The sequence below is a fragment of the Paramisgurnus dabryanus genome, chromosome 4 (genome assembly GCF_030506205.2).
Source record: "Paramisgurnus dabryanus chromosome 4, PD_genome_1.1, whole genome shotgun sequence".
Taxonomy (NCBI): domain Eukaryota; kingdom Metazoa; phylum Chordata; class Actinopteri; order Cypriniformes; family Cobitidae; genus Paramisgurnus; species Paramisgurnus dabryanus.
Genome location: NC_133340.1, coordinates 21,304,843 through 21,332,839, shown reverse-complemented (window position 1 = coordinate 21,332,839; position 27,997 = coordinate 21,304,843). Strand labels below are relative to the sequence as shown.

Sequence of the window (27,997 nt, the reverse complement as noted above, 5' to 3'; positions counted from 1 at the left end):
CAGACTGCTCATTTTAGATCTAATTCTTAACCATTACATCAGGAAGCACCAACACTGACTTCAAATGTGTAAAAAAAAGTTGTGTCTACACGCAAGATAAAGGAAGTTTTGCAAGCGATTACTTTTATGCGGTTTCTGTGAGTAAAAAAACACAGTTCAGTCTAACTTGAATTGCTGATGAACTGGTCTTGCTGGAAGATGTACGCATCAAAAATGAAGTTCGTCTATGCTGTGTGCATCTGGATTTGTCTGTCAGGTCAGTTTTGTGTGTATTTATGTCTCAGTAGTGTGATGGTACACTGCAGAAATTGGAAAGTTAAAATTTCAGCGTTAAACATTTTTGAGTTGAAATCAAAACCTAAAGAGTAAATGAAACATATTTAGAGTAAATTGATGTTCAGAGTTGAAGTTAATTGATCGAGTTAATCATGCCAGTTTTATCCCAACTCAGAGATGTAACTGCACTCCGCACACACATTTCACTCTTCCGTAAAATCATTAAAAATGTAAATGCTCCTGTAATGCAATCTGTGACTTTATCCTATCTATCACCATTTCTGTTTGAAACCTAAAATTGCATGTTACATCTTACTTGTAGAGTTTGATGGCTATCACTATCACTGCCATCAGTGTTTGCATTTCATAAGCTCATTTGCATTTTAAAGGACACACCTAAAAATGGCAAATTTTTGCTTTTATCTACACAGCAAAATTACCGGTGTTAAATGTACACTGTATGGGTATAACCAGGTCTGATGGTACTCACGTAAACACCAGGGGCCTCATTTATAAAGCGTGCGTACGCACAGATTTGATCGTAAAGTGTGCGTAAGCAAAAATTCACGGCAAAGTCCATATTTATAAAAACTGTCTTTGACGTGGAAAAGTGCTTAGCACCACGTCAGGGTCTGAGCAGACGTACGCACTTTTGCTTGTCTGATTGCTGAAGGTTTTTGGAAATATAAGCCATTCTTGCTGCTCGAAATTGTGTTTAAACATTGACAAGTGCTCTTTTATATGTCTATGACATTAATAAGGCATCGTTTAAAGGCGAAGATCTGAAACTGCTCGGCTGCGCGCACAAGTTCAAGTTCATTTGCGATTAATATGTTTGAAAGGGGTACGCGCGTTTTCTGCGCGTACGTTCGGTTTATGAATCACACCTACGCATTTTTGATAAATGATTGTAAGATCAAATGTAGGATGTCTTTTACGCAGCATTTTATAAATGAGGCCCCAGGAGTGTACATTTAACACTGCTGGTTTTGCTGTTTATTGGGTGGTAATTTTAACATGTTGTAATAAATTAGGTGTGTATTTAGAGCTAAAACTTCATGTATGTACTCTGGGTAAACCAAAGACTTATTTTACAACTTAAAAATCTCATGATGTGATCCATTAACACTTTTGTGAGACAAAGAAACTCTGGCCTGTAGTTTTAAAACTGTAACTGTGTTCATTTAACTCTGATAAGTGTGGAGCTATTTAAAGTTTACAAAAAAAGTGTTAAAATCAACTCTGTGAGAGATCATTTAACACTGGACTTTTTGCTGTGTATAAGTTTGGTTAACATGAAGGCAGGTCGGCACAATATTTTGAGGTCCTGCAATAAATCATACAACTGTAATGCTGTTTAGACAAAACTAAACCATAATTTGCCTATAGGTTCACAGTAAAACTCCCAGTGTTAAAGGGGTCATATTATAAAAAAAATTAAGATATGAAAGAAATCTTTGGGATCCCCAGAGTGTGTATGTGAAGTTTTAGCTCATAATACTTCACAGATAATTTATTACAGCATGTTAAAATTGCTAATTGTAGGCCTGAGCAAAAGTGTGCAGTTTTTGGGTGTGTCATTTAAAATGCAAATGAGTGGATGAAATGCAAACACTGATCACAATGATGGTGGTTTGTTGTAATTGAAACTCAATTGTGCTTTCAAGTATTTCTTCTTTCTTTCTCTTTCTCTCTGCACTATGGCAGTGCTGTGGTTGGATATTGCAGATAAAGGGGGCGGTATTATTGTAATTCACCTTGCTACCTACCTCACAAAACAGGCAAAATCTGAACAACCTAATTTTTCACACGCTTGCAGAAAATGGCTTACCCAAACAAAATTACTGGGTTGATCTTTATCACATTTTCTAAGTTGCTAGAAGCACTAGGGACCCAATTATAGCACTTGAACATGGAAAAAGTCTGATTTTCACGTTATGACCCCTTTAAATTAAAGGGGCCATTGTATGAAAATGTAAGCATTGCCACTTTGTAGGTGTGAGCAAAATAGGTCATTGAAATTTGGCTTTCATTATGATGTCATAAGGATATCTTATTAGAATAATACCGCCCCCTTAATCTGCACTATCCAACCACTGCACTGCTATTTAGTGCAGAGAGAAAGAGAGAGAAAAGAAGGACTTGACAGCACAATTGAGTTTGAATTACAACAAACCACCATCATTGCGATCAGTGTTTGCACTTCATCCGCTCATTTGCATTTTAAAAAACACACCCAAAACGACACATTTTTGCAGAGAGATCATCTGTTCACATGAAAACATTGAGAAAAAATGAAAATGTGCAGTTGCATGTTGGTTTGATTGTGTAACTAAATTCAGGCTGAATGCACAGCACAGCAAAATCCCCGGTGTTAAATAAACACTGTGGGTGTATATATAATCCACTCCCAGATGGGTGTGTAAAAAGACTGGTGTTAAAAATGTAACACTGAAGCAGTGTTGAAGTTAATGAGATAATGAAGTGAGAGTAAGACATTAATGGTGAACACCTGCTGGTCATTCTGTGTCAAATCAACTACATTTTTGGAAATTTTGATTTGATTACTCTTTTTCTGGAGAAATTAATACTAAAATGATAAAAAGACAAAATATGAAATGCAATAGATGAATACAGCAAAGTCCCCAGTTAAATAAACACTGCTGGGTGTATATATGGCTCCATCTTTTTTAGAGTGTTAAAAAGTAACACTGAAGCAGAGTTAAAAGCTGCAATCTTTCACTTTTGCCTCTCTATCATCATCTCTGTTCGAAAACTTATATAACTTCAAACGTCAAAAACAAAATATAAGTGCTCAACTATTCCAGCATCCACACACGTGATTTAGTAAACAAATCTTCTTTCTGACGAGAGTGTAATCACAAGTCAAAATAGACATTTACCACAAAATGTATCACATTAAATCTCAAGTTTGTGTTTGTTTTAGATTAATTTGAAGTCACCATTATGGTGATTAATGTTGCCTTTAGTCATTTGTCTCCTGACCTTCACTGAACTAACTCTCCTCTTGTTGCAATTGCAACAGTGTTTTTGTTGAGATCGCTTGTTCGTTGCTTGATATAACGGAAACTCTTTCAGAGCATCTGATGATGTTTGTTTATAAAATAAACTACCAATTATTAAAACCTGAGTTTATAATCAAATGATAAAGAAATGAAGTATGCAAAACACATGATCTTTACATATAACACTGCTCTGACTAAGATTGCTGTAGTTTTTATTATTATTATGTTTTGCTCAAGAGAGACATTAACACTTCGGATACAAATCTCAACAATGGTGACAGTAAATGGTAAGAGAGCCGTACAATTTTATGTTGCAATGTATGATGGGAGTTATGAATGAGCTTTATACAATCCTGTTACCCAGCATGCATTGCAGAATGAAGCTTTGTTGTTGATTGTCACCATGATTGTGTTTTATATGCTGATTGTTGATGTCTCAGTGTTGCTGTTTAATATCATAGATTCAATTTGTGTTTTAAATTTTATACTTAAGATTATATAGATGCTTGCAGTACAGCCAATAAAATTACACAGCATTACTCAAGTATTAATTGTTCAATTGGAACGCAAAACATATACTTTAATAAAAATTAGTATAGCAAGAGTTTAAGACATTATTCATCTCATCCTCTTCTGATCTAACAGATGTGTTTTATAAACACACTGTCCTGATGAACAGAAGAAAACTAATACTAAACTTCAAGACCCAAGTGCCTAACTAAAGGAAACACTAATCGACACAATGGTGACTTCCTTTTTTAACCAGATTTACAGCAGTTGTATAGAAGTTAAACTTATCATCCATGTAACTACAAGCAAGGTGTAATTTTCGTTTTCAAACAAATATGATGATAAGAGGGCAAAAGTGAAAGAATGCAGCTTTTAACTCTGCTTCAGTGCTACTTTTTTACACTCTGTAAGGTGGAGTCATATATACACACACAGTGTTCATTTAACTCTGGGGATTTCATCTATTGCATTTAATATTTTGTTTTTTCTTCATTGATTTTTATAAGGAAGTGGCTGGAAGTCAGCTGTAGTTCTTGTATTTTTTGTCCTTCAGTGATTTATTATCATCAGGTGTCTTCAACAATCAAATAATCCTCACTCAAATCATCACCTCATTATCTTATTAACTTTAACACTGCTTCAGAGTTACTTTTAACACCCTGCCGGTGGTTCCCATATGAACACCGACCGGTGTTAAATTAACACCAGGGAATTTACTGTGTATACTGTGTCTGTGTGACATATCAAACTTGCAATATGATGATATATAAAAAAGTTTTCATACTGAATGCTAATAAATGTAGCATTAAAACACACTGAAAACAGACTGTAACAATGAAAGGTCTGTGTAACTGATGTTAAACCGGTACCATAAAAAACTTTTACATTATTTTAATACATTAAAAATAAAGAAAAGCATTAAGAAAGATATCATACTGTGTGCATTGGAGTTAATATGTTACTTTTTTAATTCATCAGGGTTTGACCATTCAGCTGCTGATGAGATTATCATAAAGAATCATGAAGGAGATCAAGTCACAATTACCTGTACTCATTTTTGGGCTTCAGATAACAAGAAGTATTTCTGCAGAGATCCATGTAATAATAAAGATATTCTAGTATCATCTGATCAGACTTCTAATGGGAGAATAAGACTGAAGGATTTGGGGAAAGGAACGTTCACAGTGACCATCACTGATCTAGAGGAGTCAGACTCTGGGATTTACTGGTGTAGAGTGAGAAGATTGGTTCAAGACACATATAACAAGGTCAATCTGAAAGTATATAAAGGTAAAAATAACAATATTTGGTGTAAATCTTCTTCACTGTAAAATATTTCGTTTCAGTTGTGTATGACTAGCACACACACAAAAGCAGACAAAAACACAAACACACCTCAGAAAACTCCATCATCAGAGACTGAATCTTATCCCTTCACGAGTAGATAATTCTCTCCCGCACCTGATGACATAATTTTACCTTTAGATGGAGATGGGCTTGTGATGTCTGTATGAGTAATATTACATGTGTTTTTCATGCACCCTTTGCTGATGTCATTTTCATTTGTCATTCAAAGGTCATAATCTTACATTAATTCATAGATTGGATTCACAGTGGCCAATCAGTTTTCAGCACTTTAGTAAATTTTATCATATTTTTTTACATGTTATGTACATTTGATTAGATTTGCATGTCTTTCCAGTTAAAAGAAAAAAAGTTCTAAGAACTTTCCTCAAAAAGTTCCCAACGTTCCCAAAAACGTTCTGTCAACGTAAAAATTGTCCAGTTTTCTTCATGTTCTATGTTTCTGGGTTGTCTGAACGCTAGAGGAATGATACATTTTACTATTTTTAAACGTTTTGACAATGTCATGTTCTACAGTTTTTCTCAATTGCTAAACCACAAAACCATATTGTCTGAACCAAATACTCAGTTGCCTGAACCCACTAATTGAATCAGTCACTCTTTGGCAAAACCATAAGCACTTTTCACCTGTTTAGACACAACTTGCCAACACATTTTCATTGTGATGCACCCGTGCTGCAAAATGGTGAACACAACGGTGACAAAAGTAAAACACAATTAAAGCACAAGTGTCACTACTTGAACACAACAACTCAAAATGGATCACACTTGTGTTTAAAGGGGTCATATGATGAAAATGTTAGCATTGCCACTTTGTAAGTGTGAGCAAAAATAGGTCATTGAAATTTGGCTTTCATTATGATGTCATAAGGATATCTTATTAGAATAATACCGCCCCCTTAATCTGCACTATCCAACCACTGCAGTGCCGTTTAGTGCAGAGAGAAAGAAAGAGAAAGTAACTTGACAGCACAATTGAGTTTGAATTACAACAAACCACCATCATTGTGATCCGTGTTTGCACTTTATCCGCTCATTTGCATTTTAAAAAACACACCCAAAACGACACATTTTTGGACTTGACAGCACAATAGAGTTTGAATTACAACAAACCACCATCATTGTGATCAGTGTTTGCACTTCATCCGCTCATTTGCATTTTAAAAAACACACCCAAAACGACACATTTTTGCTCAAACCTACAAAGTGGCAATGCTAACATTTTCATCATATGACCCCTTTAAGTCTCCATTATGATGACCAGTGTTTGTTTTAGTTGGACTTTTGACGTTTGTCATTTTGTTGCCAGTTTTTCCACAGGAAACTTCATATATACAGAATCTCCTTGACCAGCTAGAGAAAATTACAGTTCTCGATTTAACGGTAAATCTATCAAAGACAAATTATCAAATTAAATATATGTTGATTTATTTAAGTATGGCTATTTTCTTATTTGCTGATTTAGAATGTTACCATGGACATGGACAAGGTTTTCAGCACTTCAGAGAAGATAAACACATCATCAGATGACCCAAAGAAACAAGCGTCAGATGTGTTAAAAGTCAGTGAGAAGCTTGTGTCAACGTTGGTGAAGTCAACAAACACCTATGCCAATGTCAGTTTCACTCGTGCAGCTGTGGGTAAGAGACAAACACAACCATCACTAAAATATCATTTAATGTAATTATAGAACTATAGATGTAAAACATATATAATGTAACTGAAGTCATGCTCATGATATTCTGGATAACATAAAATTTGTGTTTGTTTGTTTCTTTGTTTATTTTAAATCAGAGGCACACGTGTTTGTGGTTGGACCACAGGCCAACCTTGATAAAATCCCTCAGCTCAACACATTAAATGCTTCTATAGACATTGATCTTATTGGGATCGCCAGGAACAATTTGAATTTAGGTATGCAATAATATTCTTGTGATTTAAAGAATTTCAACACAGCCAATAATTATTGTCAGAGAGCAGATATATACATGGTTAAAATATATATATATATAAATTACCCCATAATTTACCCAGCCTAGCATGTGACTTTTTGTGGTAATAAATGGGAGTGCACCTATTCATCCTGCCACCAGGTGCCCCCCTCTCTGAATCTGGACTTTGGACATTCTTTTTCCATCTTCAGTTACTTCCTGTCTTTTATATATAAGCCATGCCATTTCCATCCCTGTGTCCCATCTGCAATTTGTAATAAAAATGAGTATGTCCCAAATCATAGTTTGTTAAAATGAGTATCCATAAAGTCCCCAGATGGTTTACTGTTTTAGGTAAAAATTGGAAGTGTAGATCCATGGACACTAAAACAGCATTTCTTACATCATTCTTACCTTCTGCAAGCTTTTTACACACATCAGCAGAAACATTATTCAGCACCTCTTGAATGTGTGTTGATACTGATTTATGTTGTGGGGTGGGGGTGCCTATCTGTCCCATATTTCACTCTGTTAAATCTGTTCACCGTACACCTGCGACTCACTTTGTATTAAAATGTCAATGAAATTGGACTGTCCTGGAATCTGTTGCAGGATCAGCTGCCGTGGCTTTCATGAGCTACAGCACAATGGAGGACCTACTGAAACCAGACTTTTTCAACACATCAGATAACACAGTTAAAACCATGATGTCCACTGTCATCTCTGCTACTCTTCCTAAAACCACCAACAAAACCCTCACCAAACCAGTCAACTTCACCCTCAGACACATCAGAGTGAGTTACTCTCATTGACTTATACGCATGCAATGTAATGTAATATGAAGAGGAATTTCAAACATCTCCAGTTAGTGTGGCATTGGGATACACAAAAAATATTTTGGTTAAAATTATGTCTGTTAGAGATGATGATCTGGGGTTCAGTTTATGTGAATTAGTATGAATTAGTATCACGCTGGCTATTACACGTATTATTGTTTATACCATGAGGCTGTTGAAAGCTTTATTTTGATTGGTTGAGAAATGTTCCACGGGTGTGCATTATTTTTTTTTTTGTCAATTATTCCTTACATAATGCACTTCCTATAGTTGCTTGAGTCGAAGCAAACTCTTCAGATAACTCCAGATAGAGTTTTGGTGTAAAATAAAGCAATGCAGCAAACATCATAGCTACAAACTATGCAACAGTACCACAACTGAAAAGTGTGTCAGGTAGTTTGGTTTTATTTAGTCCAGTGTAAATGTATATTTCAGTTCCATGTGATGTTTTCAAGGTTGTTGGGTAAAATGTTTGCATTAAGTTGCTGCTGCAGTGAGAGGGGGAACAAGACGCTGTGTCCTCCTGAAACTTCAACTGCTGTTGTTTGTGCACAGATTTTGTGATATCTTTTATGTGAACATTGGAGTCATGCCTGACACACATGTACTTTTCTTCACTGTAAAGAAAATAAACGACAGTGGAAATCTTTCCTGTGTGTACTGGAACATCAGTGAGTGGATTGTAGATGGTTGTTCTGTTGTAAAGATCAACAGCAGCTACACCGTGTGTTCATGTGTTCATCTGTCAACATTCGCTCTCATCATGCAAACCAGCAGAAGCCCATCAGAGGTAAGACAACTTAACACAGATGTGACTTAAATAAAGTAAGAAAACATTTAATGTAGACTAAAACCCTGTCAAGAATTAAAAACACTCTATACACTGCTAACTCAAAAGACGGCAGCAGAGTTAACACATTGTATCGTGACATATTTTCTCAGGATAATAGTCAGCCGATGGAGTCGATGAATATGGTGTTTGTGATCGTGTGTCTGGTGTTTACTAGTTTGGCTCTGTTGACTTTTGCTTTCTGTCGATGGAAACCTGGAGTGAACAATGTAGCTCGAATCAACCTCTGCATCAGTCTGCTGTCTGCTCATCTTCTGTTCTTACTCACACAACAATTCATCAATCTCATAAAACCTCACAAGGTGAGAACTTTTGATTACAGAATACCAACATCTTTAGTTTAACTAGTTAGTAAGAAGTTACTGGAAAACATAAAATCATTTTCATTGTTTAAACTCTGTCTTCAGGAGTTGTGTGCTGTGATATCAGGAGCTCTTCACTTCTTCTTTCTCTCCTGCTTTGTGTGGATGTTCATTGAAGCTGTGCTGCTCTTCATCTGTGTGAAGAACATATCACAGATCAGCTCAAGACAGAGGGCGATGCTTAACAAGGGATTCTTGATTGTGATTGGTTATGCGATTGATTTTGTTATAGTGGGCGTGTCTGCTGGACTGGTTCCTGAAGGCTACGGCAGTGAAAAGTATGTATAAAGAGGATTGGTCAGTTGATTGGATTCAAGAAATTACATCTTAAAGGGGTCATAACCTGATTTTTTTCTATTACTTTTTGTTCCCAGAGGTACTTATGATTACTTAAAGAGCACCCATTACATTTGCTAAAACAATGCCATTTTGTTTATTTTGTGTAATACAATTTGTTTGAGTAGTTTATGGTTCAAAACACATGGGAATTTGCATATATTTAACATGTACTAATACACACTTACACACAAAGGAAATGTAAAATTGTGATTCGGATAATAGGTGCTCTTTAATGTATTTGCTGAAAAACACACAAAATTGAGTATGTTAAGTTATGACCTTTTCCACACACTTTTCACCCTCTGACTGAAATAGTCTAAGGGCGCACTCACGTTTGGCATGGTTATCTTGAACCGTTCCCAAGCGCTGTCCCCACTCACCAGTGGCAGAGGCAACAATACAATGATGTGGGCTGCGTTCAGCACTGACAAAATGTTGCACAACTTTTTTTTTTAAACAGAAACAGTGATGCGTTGAACAACCTGTTCTGATGCCGCAAGAGTTGCAACTACAGTAGCTGGGAAGGCCATTCTTTGTGTTCTTTTTAAATGTTTTGGAGCCTGATGAAATTGTTATGTCTTTAATACTGTAAAATACATCCAATGTTACAATCACAGTCCTTGCTGTCCAGAATGAAAGACAACATTCCAAACCCATTTGTGCAAGCTGTCCCATACCATGTGGTTTATTTACATGTTGCTGCTAATTGGACTGCTGCTCTGACACACCCACCAAACAAGAAAAAACATATCTCATACCCTGTTGCACACCGATGCACAACAGGGGCCTCATTTATAAAATTTTATGTTACGATCATTTATCAAAAATGCTTACGTGTGAGAAAACCGAACGTGCGCGCAGAAAACGCGCGTACTCCTTTCAAATCTATAAATCGCAAATGAACTTGAACTCGTGCACGCAGCCGAGCAGTTTCAGATCTCTTGCCTTTAAACAACGCCTAATTAAGTCATAGACATAGAAAAGAGCGCTTGTCAATGTTTAAACCGAATTTCAAACAGCAAGAATTGTTTATATTTCCAAAAACCTGCAGCAATCAGACAAACAAAAGTGCGTACTTCTGCTCAGACCCTGACGTGGCGCTAAGCACTTTTCCACGTCAAAGACAGTTTTTATAAATATGAACTTTGCCGTGGATTTTTTCGTACGCACACTTTACGATCAAATCTGTGCGTACACATGCTTTATAAATGAGGCCCGAGAGGCCCGTTTCAGTAAAGGTGGTTAAATGAAAACTCTGAGTATGTTAACCCTAAATTGAGGGAAACTCTGAGTTTTCCGTTTCAAAATGGGAGGTAGGTTAAACCTAAGACAGCGGGGAAAGTCAAGCCTGTTTCAGAAGGAGAGGTAACTTATACTCAGAGTCTGTTTCCGGAGTAACATACTCTCTGAACCTAACCTGGTCGGGAGCAGGTTTTATCTTGTAAACTCTGAGTTTCTTGTGGTCTCCTCCCCATTTTTAAAGGAGTAACGGTGTTTAATCGTGTTAGTTGCTTTAGTACATTCATTCAATGCGCACATTTTTATTAAATACACTGTAAAAAAAATTTGTCTTTAAGTTATAATTAAATTGCCAGTGCAAACCATTTTAACTTACTACTTAATATTTTTTTATATATTACACTAAACTTTCAACTAAAAAGTTAAAACGGTATATTGAAATGACTTGTAAAGCTAATGCGATATACTTGGTGCATAGACCGTCTAAGTGACTAAAATGTCATGTACTTTTATAGAGGATCCTGTAGATGATAATGTTGCATTTATTTGTAGAAAGTTACACTTATGTCATATCCACTTTTAGATATGCTTACGTGAGTAATATCAGCCTTTATGGCCATGCCCTTACATCTGAAAAGTTGTCTTTACATTTCTTATATATCCACTCATCATTATCGCTGGTCTAGTGGGTAGTGGTGTGTGCTATGGTCAGGACGTACGTGCTGTCGGCGAAGCTAAGTTTGAATCTCGCCTTGGTGTAGTTCTGTTTTATTCATGACAAATATTTGTAAAGTTTGTAGCCTTTTATGCCCAAGTGTTATGCCTTATTTCATTTGTAGCTGAGCTGCTGTCATCTTTTTGTCCATAGGATTGCATGCATAAAAAAAGAATATGATAACATACAGTACTCCGTTTATTCTGATATTTTAACCGTGATGAAAAATTAAATGTACACATTTATTAGAGTAGCAATTTCCAACAACAACTCTTTTCTTTAAAATATATGCTCGTAGTTGCTGTACACTTGCAACACTTTCCGTTTTAGTAGTTTAAAGGATTAAGACCTCTTTGTCACGTGCTGTTGTCATGGTGAATCGTAATATCGGCGCTCCATTGATAATCCCAGATAGCATGCAACCATTGAAACAATGTTAAAAATTGTTGATTTGTCAATGTTAATACCATTGAATCAATATCACGTTTGCACCCTCCATTAATATTGAAAAAAATATTGAAAGGGGACATATTATGATATTTTTTTAAAGATGTAAACTAAGTCTTAATCTAGGTCCGAGCAAAAGTCTGCGGTTTTGGGTGTGTCATTTAAAATGCAAATGAGCGGCTGAAGTGCAAACACTGATCACAATGATGGTGGTTTGTTGTAATTGAAACTCAATTGTGCTGTCAATTCCTTCTTTTCTCTCTCTTTCTCTCTGAACTAAATGGCAGTGCTGTGGTTGGATAGTGCAGATTAAGGGGGCGGTATTACCTTATTCTGACATCACAATAGGAGCCAAATTACAATGACCTATTTTTTCACATGCTTGGAAAGAATGGTTTACCAAAACTAAGTTACTGGGTTGACCTTTTTCACATTTTCTAGGTTGATAGAAGCACTGGGAACACAATTATAGCAGTAAAACATGGAAAAAACAGATTTTCATAATATGTCCCCTTTAAAAAAATCTCATAATATGTCCCCTTTAAAGGGGTCATATGATGAAAATGTTAGCATTGCCACTTTGTAGGTTTGAGCAAAAATGTGTCGTTTTGGGTGTGTTTTTTAAAATGCAAATGAGCGGATGAAGTGCAAACACTGATCACAATCAGGGGCGTCGCACCCGTGGGGGATGTGGGTGTTTTAACACCCACACTTTTCCCGGTGAGAGGGTTCAACACCCACACTTTTTATGCAGTTTTGCAAGAACGCCTTATTAAAGTCGCTCCTCCTCCGTTTCTCTGGCCGCTCTCTGTCTGCTGCGCTGCGCTGCATTCTCTCCCCCTCCCCTCTCAAAAATGACGCCGGCTTTGAGTGTTACCGGCTGATGATTGGCTGTTCTGCCTTAAGTCCCGCCTCTCTTGGTGGGTTAGATTGATCGGTCAGCTCGCGCTGAGGAGGCGGGAACTTTGTTTATTTACATCTCCATTTTTCAGGTAGGCTACTTTGAATGAGTGTTTAAAAAACTTTATTAAACACTTTAATCAACTCTATGCTTTTGAGGTTTTTGAATAAGCTTGATATGTGTTTGGGACTAATGCTAATTGGGTTATTGTTCAGCCGCTGGCTAAATTCGGTCATGTAGATAATGTGGCATGCAATGTATAACCTGTGATGAAGAAGGCAGGGAATTGACGAGGATGAGGGACAAATTGCAATCGATTTGATATTTTGAGCATTGTTTGTTGATTAGCTGAATACTTTGTTAATATTACCTGTTGTGTATGATTGTACTTGTTGAGGAGAAAAAAATGAGAAATGATGACATAGTTCTTCAACAGGTAACTTATGCAAACAATGAAAGAAAAGTGTAGCCTATATTATTCAAATGTAAAAACGGTAAATTGTTACATCATTTAGACCACCAGAGAAAAAGCTTTTCAGGGCACAAGTAGCTAAATTTAGCAGTAACAGTCCTGTCAGACCCATGTCACTATCCAGCTTACCATTATCTTTTTGTCACGCAGTATCAATAAGATACAGAAAAGAAAGAGGCAGGAGAAGATTGACACCTTTTTCAAGAGAAATCCTGTAAGTGAAGTTGAAAGCTGGACGTTGATAAATTTTTACATTAAACAACAGTAGCCTATTACCATTATATATTTTTGCATTAATTTAATATATTACTTTTCAAGTTTTAATAAGGTTTGCTAGTACCACAGCCTTATTCCTTTATCACCTCGTTTAGGAGATGAGGTTGCTGGAGGCATCAGTTTAAAGAGAGAGAGAAAGTTTCACAGGTGAGCAATGAAAAATGAATGTTACAGTTTGTGAAAGAGGTCTATGAAGGAAGAGAGGGTGTGTTTGTGTCATGTGTGGGGCTTAATTCCATCCCAGGTGCACATACGCGTGTTTCTGGTGCGTTTATATCAAATTTAAAATGATATATCCATCCCCCACACTTTTAAAAAGCTTGCAACGCCCCTGATCACAATGATGGTGGTTTGTTGTAATTGAAACTCAATTGTGCTGTCAAGTCCTTCTTTTCCCTCTCTTCTCGCTGAATTAATGGCAGTGCTGTGGTTGGATAGTGCAGATAAAGGGGGCGGTATTACCTTATTCTGACATCACAATAGGAGCCAAATTACAATGACCTATTTTTTCACATGCTTGGAAAGAATGGTTTACCAAAACTAAGTTACTGGGTTGATCTTTTTCACATTTTCTAGGTTGATAGAAGCACTGGGGACACAATTATAGCAGTTAAACATGGAAAAAGTCAGATTTTCATAATATGTCCCCTTGAAATTTCAACAAATCACCATTATCGTGATCAGTGTTTGCTTTAGTTGGGCCCTTTACTCTTGTGTTCTAGTGGTAAGTTTTCTTTGGCTGCAGAAATAGTGTTTTAAAATACATCTGCTATTGCAAAGAAAACAAAGATCTAATGTTATCAAGTAGTTTAATTATTGTAGATATACCTAAATCAGGGGTGGGCATCGAGGGCCACAGTCCTGCAGAGTTTAGTTTCAACCTTAATCGAACACATCTGAATGTCATTTCCAAACAGTCCTGAAGGCTTGATTTTTTTCCCCAAACCAGTTCAGATAGGAGTTTTACTTAAACATGAGCTCAGGGGCAGAAAGAAATTTGATTGGTTCACAAAAATGACCAATGAAAGTCCTCAACCGGAGCCTTCAAGGAAGCTTCTGCAGTGAAGCAGTTCGAGCTCACCGTTGGTCAGGTGAGTAGCGCAGATGGTTAGATAGGACTGTGACTGGTTTTGTAATTCAGCTCGAAATGTTTCGCGCGTTTAAGTTACGTGTTACCACGTTTTCACGTGTCCATGGCACGACTTTCTTTTTCGTGCCAGTTTCACGTAATGGTTACTCAATTTTTTTTCCTTTTTTCAAACCATTGTCGTTTGGGATTGGGGTTAGATTTGTGGGGTTTTTTCATTTTTAAACTGTTTTCGCGCGAGGATGAAGTTGGGTTTGGGTTAGAATGGCAGTGGTTTATACATTTATTTGTCAGAAATTTAAACTGCTTTCACTTGATGTTGCGGTTAGAGTTGGTTTTGGGTTAGGATGTCATTTAACATAACAGAAAGTTGTTCTAACCCCAAGCCCAAACGACAATGGTAAGAAAATAAGAAAAACAATTGAGTAACCAACATGTGAAACTGGCACGAAGATGAAAGTCGTGCCACGGACACGTGAAAACGTGGACACACGTAACTTAAACGCTCGAAACATTTCGAGCTGTATTCAAAACAGTCACATTCCTATCTAACCATCTGCGCTACTCACCTGACCAACGGTGAGCTCGAACTGCTTCACTGCAGAAGCTGCCTTGAAGGCTCCGGTTGAGGACTTTCATTGGTCATTTTTGTGAACCAATCAAATTTCTTTCTGCCCCTGAGCTCATGTTTAAGTAAAACTCCTATCTGAACTGGTTTGGGGAAAAAAATCACGCGTCCTGAAGACTTCAATTAGATTTTTCAGCTGTGTTTGATTAGGGTTGGAGCTAAACTCTGCAGGGCTGTGGCCCTCAGGACCAGGAATTGCCCACCCCTGACCTAAATGATACTAATGAAATACTGTTAAAGTTAAGCAAAAAATAAATTTTACAGTACTAGTTGGAAACAGTGTTAGGTCTGTTATTTTGAGGATTACAAAAACACATTTAAAAAGTTAAATTACTGAATCTATCTCTGACATCATGAATCGGTCTATGAATCTCATCAACGGTGACGATCAACAAAAGAAAGCTTCATGCTGCAATGCATGCTGGATATCATCGTAGTACTAAACTAATTTATAACTCCCAGCATGCATTGCAGTTGATCGTTTTATATGAATTTGTTTGATGATTGTCACCATTGTTGAGATTTGTTGGCTGTGTAATGATGTCTGAATGTGTCAGCAATTTTTCTGTTTGTCTCGTCACAGTGTATTTACAAACCAAAACAATTATAAATGTCAAAAATGTATCAACATAATCATGTAAAGCAGCTTAATTTTATATAATCTTGACTTCTTCACAAAAAGCAACCAGGTTCAACATAACTTTGAAACACATCTTTCTTTTCCAACGCACATGAGTTTCTACATAAACACATACAAACACTAAAATAAAGAAAAGAAAGATTTAACTTGAGAATAACAAGAGTCAAGGACCCAACTAAAGCAAACACTGATCACAATAATGGTGATTTGTTGAAATCTCAATGTTTTTTCAATATTAATGGAGGGTGCAAACCTGATATTGATTCAATGCAGTTAACATTGACATATCAACTGTTATGCCATCTGGGATGGCTTTTCATAGTGGTTGTGCACACACTTAACTCAGAGTCAACCTACTCAGAGTCGATTGAACTAACTATGTTCAGCTGTTCTGTAACCGAAAACTATCTCAGAGTAAGTCAACTCAGAGTTCGAGTTTAAACTCAGAGTTGGTTGAACCTCCTTACTGAAACGGACCCCAGGAAACATGTCATTCAACCCAAAAACCGTAGCAAAACATAACACACCGGTTTGAGCTTGAACGTGCCTGTTGTCTTGGTCTTGGACAGGTTATATGAAAATTAACCTTCATTGTGACTTCATACATACAGCAATTTAACATTTGTTTCATTTCTGGAAAACGATTATATAAATGTTTGCATTATTGATTGGGAGGATGTTTAGGTAACACTTTATTTCGATAGTCCACTTTAGACATTTTACTAACTATAAGTAACTTTGCAACTACTTATCAACTACCAATCTTTAGAGAATTATTAGAATGTCTGCTTAATATCTACTAACACTTTATTGTGATGATATCTCAACAGACATTCAACTGTCTATAAATATCTTTGCACGTGCATGTCAACTTATTCCACTTACCCAAACCTCTTCCCTAACCCCAACCCTTACAGTCTACTTATACACTAATGACAGTTAGTTGACGTGTAGTTGCAAAATATTGAAAGTTAGCTGACATGTAGTTGCAAAGTTATTTATAGTTAGTAGAATGTCTAAAGTGGACTATCAAAATAAAGTGTAACCGATGTTTAAGACATTTGCACAGTGTATTAATGATGCCAAGTTCTTAAATGTCAGAAGATCAAAGGAAGTTTCATTCCTCAGCTCATTTAACTTAAGGAACAATGCATATATTTAATATGCATATATTTGTATGTACATGAATCATAGCTTTCTCAAATCTACCCACCTGTACAATTTTCACCTAAAACATTATTTTTGAATATTTAATTAACTCTTTCTCTGCCAATAACGAGTATTTCCGGCAATCTGCAATAACATTATTATTCACCAGGTGGCACTCTTCCGTTTTGTTTTTGTTGTTTAAATGCAGATGGTCTGTTATTTTATTTGATATAATATATGTTTATATATTTAAAGAAGAACATTTTCTGGAAGGCATTAAACTTTTGTGAAAATCTTGAAAAATGCCTGTGCTGGCTGGCAATATTTTTTAAAAACGCTGGCAGGCAAAGAGTTAAAGAGCACGAATTATCCGATTCATGATTTTACATTTCCTTTGGTGTGTAAGTGTGGATTAGTAAATATTAACAATATGCAAACGGTACAAATCGATCATGCAAGTTATAGTTTCAATGTATACCTCTTTTCTTGGACTACAAAAACACACTTTACTTTTTAAGTGGGTTTACTTTTTTTTTTACTTTTTTGGCCTGTTTACATGGACACAACGGTCATTATCATAATTTTACCTGCATCTGACATTCAGCCTGTAAGTAGTCTATGTTTTCATATTTAAAGAATTTACTACTGACTAAACCACAAGAGTAGCGCTTGTTGTTTGTCCTTTCTATGATCATAAATGCAGACATTGTTTTAATATCCTTACCAATCTGTTACGGCCTACTCAAGCCATGCTGGCAAAGTTGATCGATCAATTTGGTCATCTGCATTTTCTAGAACAGATTCAGCTCATATTGATAAGATATAAAGACGATTTTATTTCTTGTCAGCATTGCATTGTGAGCTTATGTTCAAAACATGGTAAGGAGCGTCACATTTCCAGCTGAAGTCAGAGGTATTAAAGACAATCACAGCGCCTGGCCAATTGGGGACACAGCTCTTATCAGAATATGAGCTTTGTAACAAATCAGAGCATTTGAGGAAGGCAGGGATTAATGGAGCAACAATAATGTATGGTACGTTGATCTGATATGGTAAAAGAATGTGTTTTCTGAACCATAAACCACGTAAATACATTGTATTATACCAAAAACCACAAAATAACGTTTTTAGCAATGTAATACTGTAGGTGCTGTCTAAGTGTTTTTTTCTGTAAACAGATGCTGGATTAAAGTGGAGAGAGGCTTCATCTGGAGTTTTTTGGGACCTGTTTGCTTCATTCTTGCAGTAAGTTTTAGTTACAAACAAGTTGTTGTTTAGACCACTGGAAAAGAAAGTGATTGTTCCTTTACTGTGTTTTGTTTCTGCAGATAAACATGATTCTCTTCATCAGTATCATCATCAGTCTGAACTTAACTCTCAAAAATCTCAACCTTGACGTTTCACACATCAGACAAACCAAGTAAAAAACACCCTGATTTTCATTTGAAACAGTTTTTTATATTTTGTCAGAAGTGTTTGATTTATTTTCACATAATGTGACTTTCAAAACTCTCTCTCTCTCTCTCTCTGGTGCATGGTGGGAGTGTGTGAATGAGAGTGTGTTCGTTGAGAGCGAGTGCGTCTTAACTGCGCTTTTTTCTATTTTTTCTAAATATCTTTTTTCCCCTCGTTAGTGTTTTCTTTTACACTGAGAAAAGGATATTTTCCCGAAAAGTCGCGGTTTATTAACCGCGTTTTTTTCTCGGGTTGCAGACGCCGGTATGGAGTCTGTTCCCGGGTCAGTTTTGTCAGCCCGGCACGGGTGCAGGTGTGTGCCTGAGCCGGGAGTGACTGTGGAGGATCTGCTCTAAGTGGTCGGAGAGCAGGTCGGTTTTGACAACATTGTTTCCGCATCGCGTATGAATAAGGCGATTGTTGTGTTTTTAAAATCTGAGTTGCTGATAAATCAGTTAACTTTGAGTGGTATATGGGTTAAAGAGACTTTCGTTCCCGTTACACCTTTATCTGCTCCAGCTACAAAAATCACAATCTCTAATGTTCCACCGTTCGTCTCTAATGACGCGATTACTAAAGAGTTGCAGAGATGGGGAAAGTTTGCTAGTCCTATGAAGATAATCCCACTTGGATGCAAACATGCGTCTCTTAAGCATGTGTTGTCTTTTAGAAGACAGATTTATATGTTTCTAACTTCACCCACGCGGACTCTGGAAGTTTCGTTTCGCGTTAATCACGGTGAAAGCTCGTATATGATTTACGCGAGCACTGAAAGTCTGAAATGTTTTGAGTGTGGAAGTGTAGGCCATAAACGCTACGCGTGTCCACATAGAGATGATCAGCAACCATCTACATCTCGCGGTGAAGGAGTTACTGTAGAGCTACACAGAAATGTTTGAGTTGAACAGAAAAGTCAGGAACAGGATGGAGTTACAGAAGAGGTGAATGAACAGGAAGAGGTGAGTGATAATGATGATGATAATGCTGGAAATGTTTCTAATAATGAACCTGTAAATGCTACTGACAATGAGCTTGGAATTGCTACTGATGTTAATGAAAATTTGGCTGAGGATATGAGTGAGGTGGTTGATGGAGCTCAGGCAGAGGGTTTAGAGGAGAACCTCACTGATGAATCAGAAGTGTTGTCACAGTTTACTGATGATGGTATGGGAGACGGTGAGCAATGGTCAGATGAGCACAGAGATATTGAAAAAGATTTGTACACTGTAGAAAAGATTAACTCTTTTCTTGACACGACTAAAGGAAAAACAGGGATGGAGATAAGTGATTATTTCCCTGATATTGAAAAGTTTGTTCTTTCTGTGATGCGTGCAAGAAAAAGGAGTAGCTATGAGGAGTTGTCACATCAAAAGAGGTTTCGTCTAAAAAAGCATTTAACTACTATTAGACAGAATAAGAAAATAGAAAGGGAAAGACTACCGAGGGGAAAAACTAAAGCTTTATAATGACTCTCACTTTCAATCTTACTTTCTTCTGTTTTTTCTTTCTTCCTCTCTACCTTATGGCTTTTTTACGGGTGGGCTCCCTTAATATTAATGGTATGAGGGATGGGAGGAAGAATGGGTTATTGTTAGAAATGATTCATTTGAAAGATCTAGGTGTTATTTTTTTGCAAGAGACCCATAGTACTGAAAGTAATGAAAGTGAATGGGGCTTATGGTGGAAAGGAGAACATGTATTGAGTCATGGGACAAATCTAAGTGCTGGTGTAGCCATTCTTTTTTCCCCTATTATTAAAGCTAAAGTTTTAACAGTTAATGAAGTTGTCACAGGAAGACTTTTATTTGTGAAAGCTGAAATTAATAATTTCATTTTTTTGTTTGTAAATGTTTATGCACCTAATGTTGGAGCAGAAAGAGTTATTTTTTTAAAAAGTTAGAAAATCTAATTCAAGAACAAAAGGATGATGTTTTTATTGTTGTGGGAGGAGATTTCAACTGTACTCTTGATTTTACTTTGGATAGAAATGGCGAGGAATCTCATGCTTTGTCTGCCACTTGTTTAGCAGGAGTTTAATTAAATTAAAAAAATTTAATTTTATTGATGTGTGGAGAGAACATAATCCCTCTATAAAGCAACATACATGGGTGAAAATTTACAATGAAATAATTTCTGCTGCATGTTTAGACCGTTTGTATATATCTAACAACCTAAGAAATAGGGTTGTTAATACAAGTATTATTCATACTTCTTTTTCTGATCATAAGTTTGTTGTGTTTGGTATTACTTTGGCTAAAAGTACATATAAGAGTTGATATTGGCATTTTAATACTAAACTTTTAGGAGATAAACATTTTTGTGATGCTTTTAAATTGTTCTGGGAGACTTGGAAAAAAGAAAAAAGTTTTTTTGAAAACATTATACAGTGGTGGGAAGTTGGGAAAGTTCATATAAGAGGTTTTTGTCAAAAATATACGTCCCATTCTTCTTTATGTTTAAAAAAGACTGTGGAATGGCTAGAAAAAGAGATTGTTGATATTGAGAAGAATATGATATCCAGTGATGATGCCAATTTAAAGGAACTGTGGACTGAGAAAAAAAAATTAAGCTCAATTTTAAATGAAAGAGTTAAAGGGGCACTTATAAGAAGTCGTTTTTTAACTGTTCAAGACATGGATGCTCCAACTACTTATTTGTTTTACTTGGAGTGTAAAGCGGGTCAACAGAAACAGATGCATTCTCTGAAGGACATTAATGGACAAACTACTTCAGATCCAACAGAGATGCGCAGACTTGCTGTAGATTTTTATACTGCTTTGTATGCCTCTGAGAACTCAGATGAAAATTGTAGAGACTTGCTGTTAAAGGATCTCCCTGTTTTACCTGAAGAACATAAACAATTTTTAGAGTCTGAGATTACTTTTGCGGAAGTTACTTCAGCAGTAATGAGTCTCTCTGTAGGTCGTGCTCCAGGATTGGATGGACTACCCACTGAATTTTATAAGAGTTTTTGGTCTGTTAGAGGAGATGATTATTTTAAAGTACTTAAAGAATGTTTTAGTGAAGGAACTCTCTCTACAAGTTGTCAGCGTGCAGTTTTATCTTTGCTCCCTAAGAAGGGTGATTTAACTTTATTAAAAAATTGGAGACCGGTTGCGGTTTTATGTACGGAATATAAAATCTTTTCGAAGTGTCTGGCCAATAGATTAAATAATGTACTAAAAGAAATTATACACGATGACCTGTCATACTGTATAAAAAATCGCTTAATTACAGATAATCTTCATTTAATGCGGGATGTTTTTGATTTTGCCTATTGTAATAATGTTAATATGGGTTTGTTATCTTTAGACCAGGAAAAGGCTTTTGATAGGGTTGATCATGTTTTTCTTTTTAACACGTTGAAAGCTTTTGGTTTTGGGGATACTTTTATTTCCAAGGTTAAACTTCTGTATACTGAGGCAACTCTCATGATAAAAATGGCTGGTGGGTTAAGTTTACCCATAAAAATTAAAAGAGGCATTAGACAGGGTTGTCCATTGTCAGGTCAACTATACAGTATAGTGATAGAGCCTTTGCTGTGTAGTTTAAGGAAGAAGCTAATGGGTCTACAGATTAGCAATATAGATTCTCATATTAAACTTTCTGCCTATGCTGATGACATTACAGTAATAATAAGAGACCAAAATGATATTAAATCACTAAAGGAGGCTTTAGAATGTTACGGGAAAGCCTCCTCAGCTATTGTAAATTGGAGTAAAAGTGATGCACTGTGGTGTGGTAGAGTTTTTACAGATCTGACACTCCCAGGTGGCTTACAGTGGGGTAGAAGTGGTTTTAAATATTTAGGGGTGCATGTAGGTACAGAAGAGTACAGAAAGAAAAACTGGGAGGGCCTTGTGGAAAAGGTGTGTGCTCGGTTGTCTTGCTTGCGTTGGTTGCTACCCCAACTATCCTACAGGGGGAGAGTTCTGATTTGTAATAATTTGATTGCATCTTCTTTGTGGCATAAGATGACCATACTTGAGCCTCCTGAAGATCTGGTTAAAGCAATCCAACAATGACTAGTGGAGTTCTTTTGGTCAGGACAACACTGGTTGAAGGCGGTGGTACTGCATCTCCCTGTGCAGGAAGGAGGCCAGGGGCTGATTGATGTTAAATCAAGAATAAAAGCCTTTAGACTTCAGACTGTACAGAGACTGCTGTATGGAGAAGATGTGAGCTGGGCTGGAGTAGCCTGTGCTCTCCTGAGAAAAGCAGGAAATATGGAATTAGATCGTCACCTGTTCCTGATGGATATTAATAAACTGAACTTGTCTGGACTGAGCTCTTTTTACAGATCCATTTTCAGTTCATGGGAATCTTTTAAGTTTTCAAGGAGCATAGACTGTTTACAGAGGTTATGGTTAAAAGAAGAACCTCTTTATTTTAATTCTGCACTGGACTTGGACCTTTTAAAATCAGATGCTATCAGAAAGTCCATGTGGGCAGCAAAAATAACAAAAATTGGACATTTAATAGAAAATAGAAAATGGATTACTGCTGAGAATCTGGCTATGAAACTGGGTATGAAATCGGTCAGAGTGGCACAAAATTTGTTAAATCGAATGGTGGAACTTCTACCTCATGATCACGGAATGGTGCTGGAAACATCTGATGAAGAAAACTGTGTTTTCCCAGAGCTGATTTTTTCAGCAGAGACTGTAACATGGCAAGAAAAAGAAGGTAGCCTTCTATCTTTTAAGACACCCCAGCTAGAAGTTTTAAGTGATGCTGGAAAGAAAAATATCTATGCACTGTGTGTTAAAGTGGGGCACCTTAATGCATTGGAGACTGTTAAAGAGTGCAAATGGCAGGAGATGTTTGGGCCAGGTGCTTCCCCTAAAGGGAGTTGGAGGTCCCTGTACAAACCACCCATTGAAAAAAGGTCTGGAGACCTTCAGTGGAGAATTGTACATGGGATTATAGCTACAAACAGATACAGAGCACACATTGACCCACAGGTAGGGGTGGGTTGTCCTTTCTGTGGTGAAGATGAAACAGTTTTGCATCTGTTTTTAAAGTGTGCAAGGCTTCAACCAATGTTTGATGTTTAAGAAGAGTGGTGTCAGTCTCTTGGGGAAGTTTTTACTCCTGTGTTTTACATATATGGTCCGAAATACAGTAGAAGTAGGAGGGAAGCACATGTTTTGATAAATTTTATTCTTGGGCAAGCAAAAATGGCTGTATGGCTCTCACGGAAAAAACAAATGAATGGTCTTTGGTCAACTGATGTTTTGTCAATTTTAAAGGGATTATTAAAATCTCGTATTAAAATTGAGTTTGTATATTACAAATTGGTCAATGATATTGAAATGTTTAAATGTAAATGGGGAGTAAATCAATGTATTTGTGAAGTGAATTTTGAAGGCTCTTTGCAAGTATATGTGTAGCTGACTGTATGTTTTTTGGAAAATGTTGATTTTGTAACTTTTTTTCTCCTCCTAATGTTTTTTAATCATTTGTAAATAAATAGACCTTTAAAGTCAAAGTCTCTCTCTCTCTCTCTCTCTCTCTCTCTCTCTCTCTCTCTCTCTCTCTCTCTCTCTCTCTCTCCAGGATTACGGTTTTTAAAACTCTAGCTCAGTTTGTGATTTTTGGTTGTCCCTGGTTTCTGGGGTTCTTCATTACTAACAGTAAGATGATCGAGATTCTCTTCCTGATCCTGAACTCACAGCAAGGAACCTTCATCTTCCTGGTCTACTGTGTCCTCAATAATGAGGTAAATTTTCCCATACTCATTGTGTACAGCATCCATAAAAACATAATGTTATTTGTCTATCTTGTATGACTGTGAACAATTAAATCTTTTGTCAAGGTTTCCCTGTAATGGCTTCTCTCATCTCATCTCTTGTTTAGGTCAGACAGCAGTATGTGAAGTGGATGAGAGCTGTCTTTCCCGGACATCGAACCAAATACCCTATAAGTTCTCCCCACCCAAAAAACTGAGGCCCAGATAATTCATGTTTAGTAAATTGTAATGTGTGTGTTTTATTTTAAGAGGGCAAATATACAGTGCATATAATCGAGTTAATTTGTGTTGTTTTTCATATTTTATTTACACATTTATCATTTTTATATCTCTTATGAACTCTTATTATGTGTCAAACTATATTATATAGCATGGTACCATAATGTCATTAATTGTCTATTAACTATGGATTGTATAGGAACACTGAGAAAGGAACTGTTCAGATTATTTAGTAAATGCTTTGTTCATTTTACAATGATTATGTCTCTTATATGCCTGCTATAGGCCTATTCTCTGGGCTGGTAAATGAGATTTAGCAAAATTATTCTTTTTTTGTCAGTTTTTTAATTCTTCTAGGAAAGCTAAATGACCTGTTATTGCATTGAGAGCATCTTGACCAGATGCACAGTGTGAAATGATAGCACCATAGAAACAAACTTCAAGAGCCTGTGGGATAAAAACTGCAGAGAGGAAGGCTGAATCCGAAACCGAATACTGCCATACTATATAGGAGGCAAAAATCACTAGGCGAAGGAATAGTATGCCCGAAAACTCAGTATACGTAGAATGGTAGACGAGAATTACCATGATTTTGGACTATTTCTCGCGAGATTCAGAGGCACGTGTACTTAAGTAGGGTCCGAAACCGCCTACTTACCTACTATATAGTAGGAGAAACAGTACGTGAACAAAGTAGTACACAGTAAAATCCCTGGTGTTAAATAAACACTGCTTGGTGTATATATAATCCACACAGATGGGTGTTTAAAAAAGACTGGTGTTAAAAATTTTACACTGAATCAGTGTTAAAGTTAATGAGATAATGAAGTGACGATTCAGAAATTAATGGTGAACACCTGCTGGATCATTCTGTGTCAAATCAACTACATTTTGGAAATTTTTCTGGAAATTTTTTCTGGAGAAAGTAATACTAAAATGATGAAGAAAGACAAAATGCAATAGATGAATACAGCAAAATCCCCAGTATTAAATGAACATCATTGGGTGTATGACTCCAAAAGCTGCAATCTTTCACATTTGCCTCTCTTTCATCATCTTTGTTTAAAAAACTAAAATTATAACTTGCAGCTTTATTTTCTAAACCAGGATGATAAGTTTAACTTCTTAACTGCTGTCAGAACAAAATACAAGTGCTCAACTATTCCAGCATCCACACACATGATTTAGTAGACAAATCTTCTTTCTGACGTGATGTAATCAGAGAATGTATCACATTATGGGCCCTATCTTGCACCCAGCGCAATTGACTTTGTCAGTGACGCATGTATCATTCGTATTTTGCTCCGGCGCACAGCGGGGTTTTTCCCTCCACAGATGCACGTCAGCAAACTAGGGAATGAACTTGCGCTCCCTGGGCGGTTCAGCGCAAAAAGGAGGCGTGTTGTGGCGCAAACCATCTCTTATGCTATTTTGCAGTTTCAAAAAACAATTGCGCTACTAACCAAAAAAAAACTAGTCTAAAGTCAGTGGCGCGTTGCGCGTGGTTCATTATGCTATTTTAAGGGCGCATGCTTGACCATAATGTATAGCGTGCACAACGCGCATACACTTTGCTTATCTAATCTACACAGATGCAACAGTTATTTTTGCAAATCATAAATTGTTACACTTAAAAATATTAATACACGAGATAAGGGGAATCATAGTGGTGAGCATTGTGGTGATAGTTTTTATTTATTCTCATGCAAAAAACGATTAAAATATTTTCATAACTTTGTTGTGTGGCTGTATTACGTTTATTTTATGTAAATAATAGTTAAAATGTTTTCATAAGAAACCTTAATGTATATGAACTTGATTTGTAAGAGTACTTTGGGGTTGGACCTTGCTTGCGTTTCTTGGGTCCGATTTCAAAGCCCCCAAACCCTTTCAGCGGTGAGGGTGGACGCAGCGATGTCCTCTGCTGGCGTCAAGTCCTGAGGCAGATCCCCGTCCCGTTACACGGCGTGCCCGATTTATGCTGGCAAGCGTGGGATTCCCCCGTACAAGGACGTCGGTCTCCTCGGCTGTGAACCGCTCCTGGCGTGCGCCTGGTAAATCCGTCATAATAATAGCAACCCGCCATGGAACTTGCGCCCTTGCGTTTAAAGGGAATGTTGGCTAGCGTTCTGATTGGTTTATTTGATGTTACGCCCAAACCACACCTATGAATAATGAACCTACTTCAGACCAACCCCTTATTGATTTGCGCCCGGCGCAAGAGTTATTTCTCACGCCGGGAAAATAGCAACAGCGCCCAAGATCCGCCCACAAACTCACTTGCGCATTGCGCTTCGCACTTGCGTTTCAGATCGTTAAAATAGAGCCCTAAATCTTAAGTTTGTGTTTGTTATGGGTTCATTTGAAGTCACCATTACTGTGATTAACATTTCCTTTAGTTAGGCATTCGTCCCTTGACCTAACCAAAGCTAATTTTCCTCTTTTAGCAATCGCAATTTTGTTGTATTAAGACTGCATGTTTATTGCTTGATGTAGAGGGAAAACCTTCCATAGCATCTGATGTTGTCTTTTTATATTATACTCTACCAATCATTTAAACATTTGATAATAAATTAATGATAAAGACAATAATGCAAATACAAAGCTACTCTATGAATATGACACTGTTCTGAATACGTTTTTATTTTGTTTTATTGCTTTATAAGAGAGACATCATGACTTCTGATACAAATCTCAACAAGGGTGACAGTAAATTGTAAGAAATTTGCACAATTTTGGCATGTCACAATGCATGATGAGAGTTATAAATTAGTTTTCTACAATCCTGGTACCCGGCATGCATTGCGGCATGAAGCTTTGTTGTTGATTGTCACCATGGTTGTGTTTTATAGGCTGATTGTTGATGTCTCAGTGTGTCTGACTGACACCACAGATTAGATTTCAGTGAAAAATATAAATTTATATACATATATTCAGTGAGTATTATTTTAAGAGGTCATCGAATCATAACACTTATGTTTTCATAATAATTAGCAAGTAACAGTTTAACGCTTCCTTTCTCTCATCTTCCTCTGTCCTGACAGATGTCACAAAAAGCAGAAGAGAACTAACACTGAACTTTAAGACCCAAGTACCCAACTAAAAGAAACACTAATCGGCACAATGGTAACTTTATTAACCAGATTTACAGCAGTTGTATTGAAGTTAAACTTATCCATGTAAATCTGCAAGCAATCTGTGTGTGTTCATTTAACTCTGGGGATTTCATCTATTACATTTAAATATTTTGTCATTCTTCATTATTTTAGTATTACTTTATCCAGAAAATGAGTCAACAAAATAAAAAATTAAGACAGGGAAAAAAATTAAGTTGATTTGACACAGAATGACCAGCAGGTGTTCACCATTAATGTCTTAATTGTTAAGTAGATAAATCGTTTATTTAACACCAGGGATTTTACTGTGTATGTCCGAATCCTCAGTATTCATTAAATCAGTAGGCGAGAAATCCCCGGTTACTTTACTGAGTCCGCCCAGATTCTGAAGCAAGCATCGATGGAC

The 27,997-nt window shown here is 36.7% G+C and overlaps 1 protein-coding gene across 1 annotated transcript; it reads left to right on the top strand.

Moving 5' to 3' along the window:
- Nucleotides 1-143: 143 nt before the first annotated feature.
- LOC135760559 (adhesion G protein-coupled receptor E3-like) lies at nt 144-25,703 on the top strand. The gene is made up of 13 exons (XM_065274573.2): nt 144-256; nt 4,791-5,102; nt 6,487-6,560; nt 6,643-6,817; nt 6,972-7,091; nt 7,721-7,902; nt 8,570-8,734; nt 8,887-9,096; nt 9,202-9,434; nt 18,228-18,294; nt 18,378-18,469; nt 24,064-24,226; nt 24,364-25,703. The coding sequence occupies exons 1-13, from the start codon at nt 178-180 to the stop codon at nt 24,451-24,453; spliced, it is 1,962 nt and encodes a 653-aa protein (XP_065130645.1). The 5' UTR covers nt 144-177; the 3' UTR covers nt 24,454-25,703.
- The last annotated feature ends 2,294 nt before the right edge of the window (nt 25,704-27,997 follow it).

Bases quoted from the DNA above. Each gene is read 5' to 3' on its own strand.
- LOC135760559 (XM_065274573.2), top strand. From the start codon at position 178: ATGAACTGGTCTTGCTGGAAGATGTACGCATCAAAAATGAAGTTCGTC. The intron at 7,903-8,569 runs GTGAGTTACTCT...TTCACTGTAAAG, and splicing joins TCACCCTCAGACACATCAGA to AAAATAAACGACAGTGGAAA. The intron at 18,295-18,377 runs GTAAGTTTTAGT...TTGTTTCTGCAG, and splicing joins CTGTTTGCTTCATTCTTGCA to ATAAACATGATTCTCTTCAT.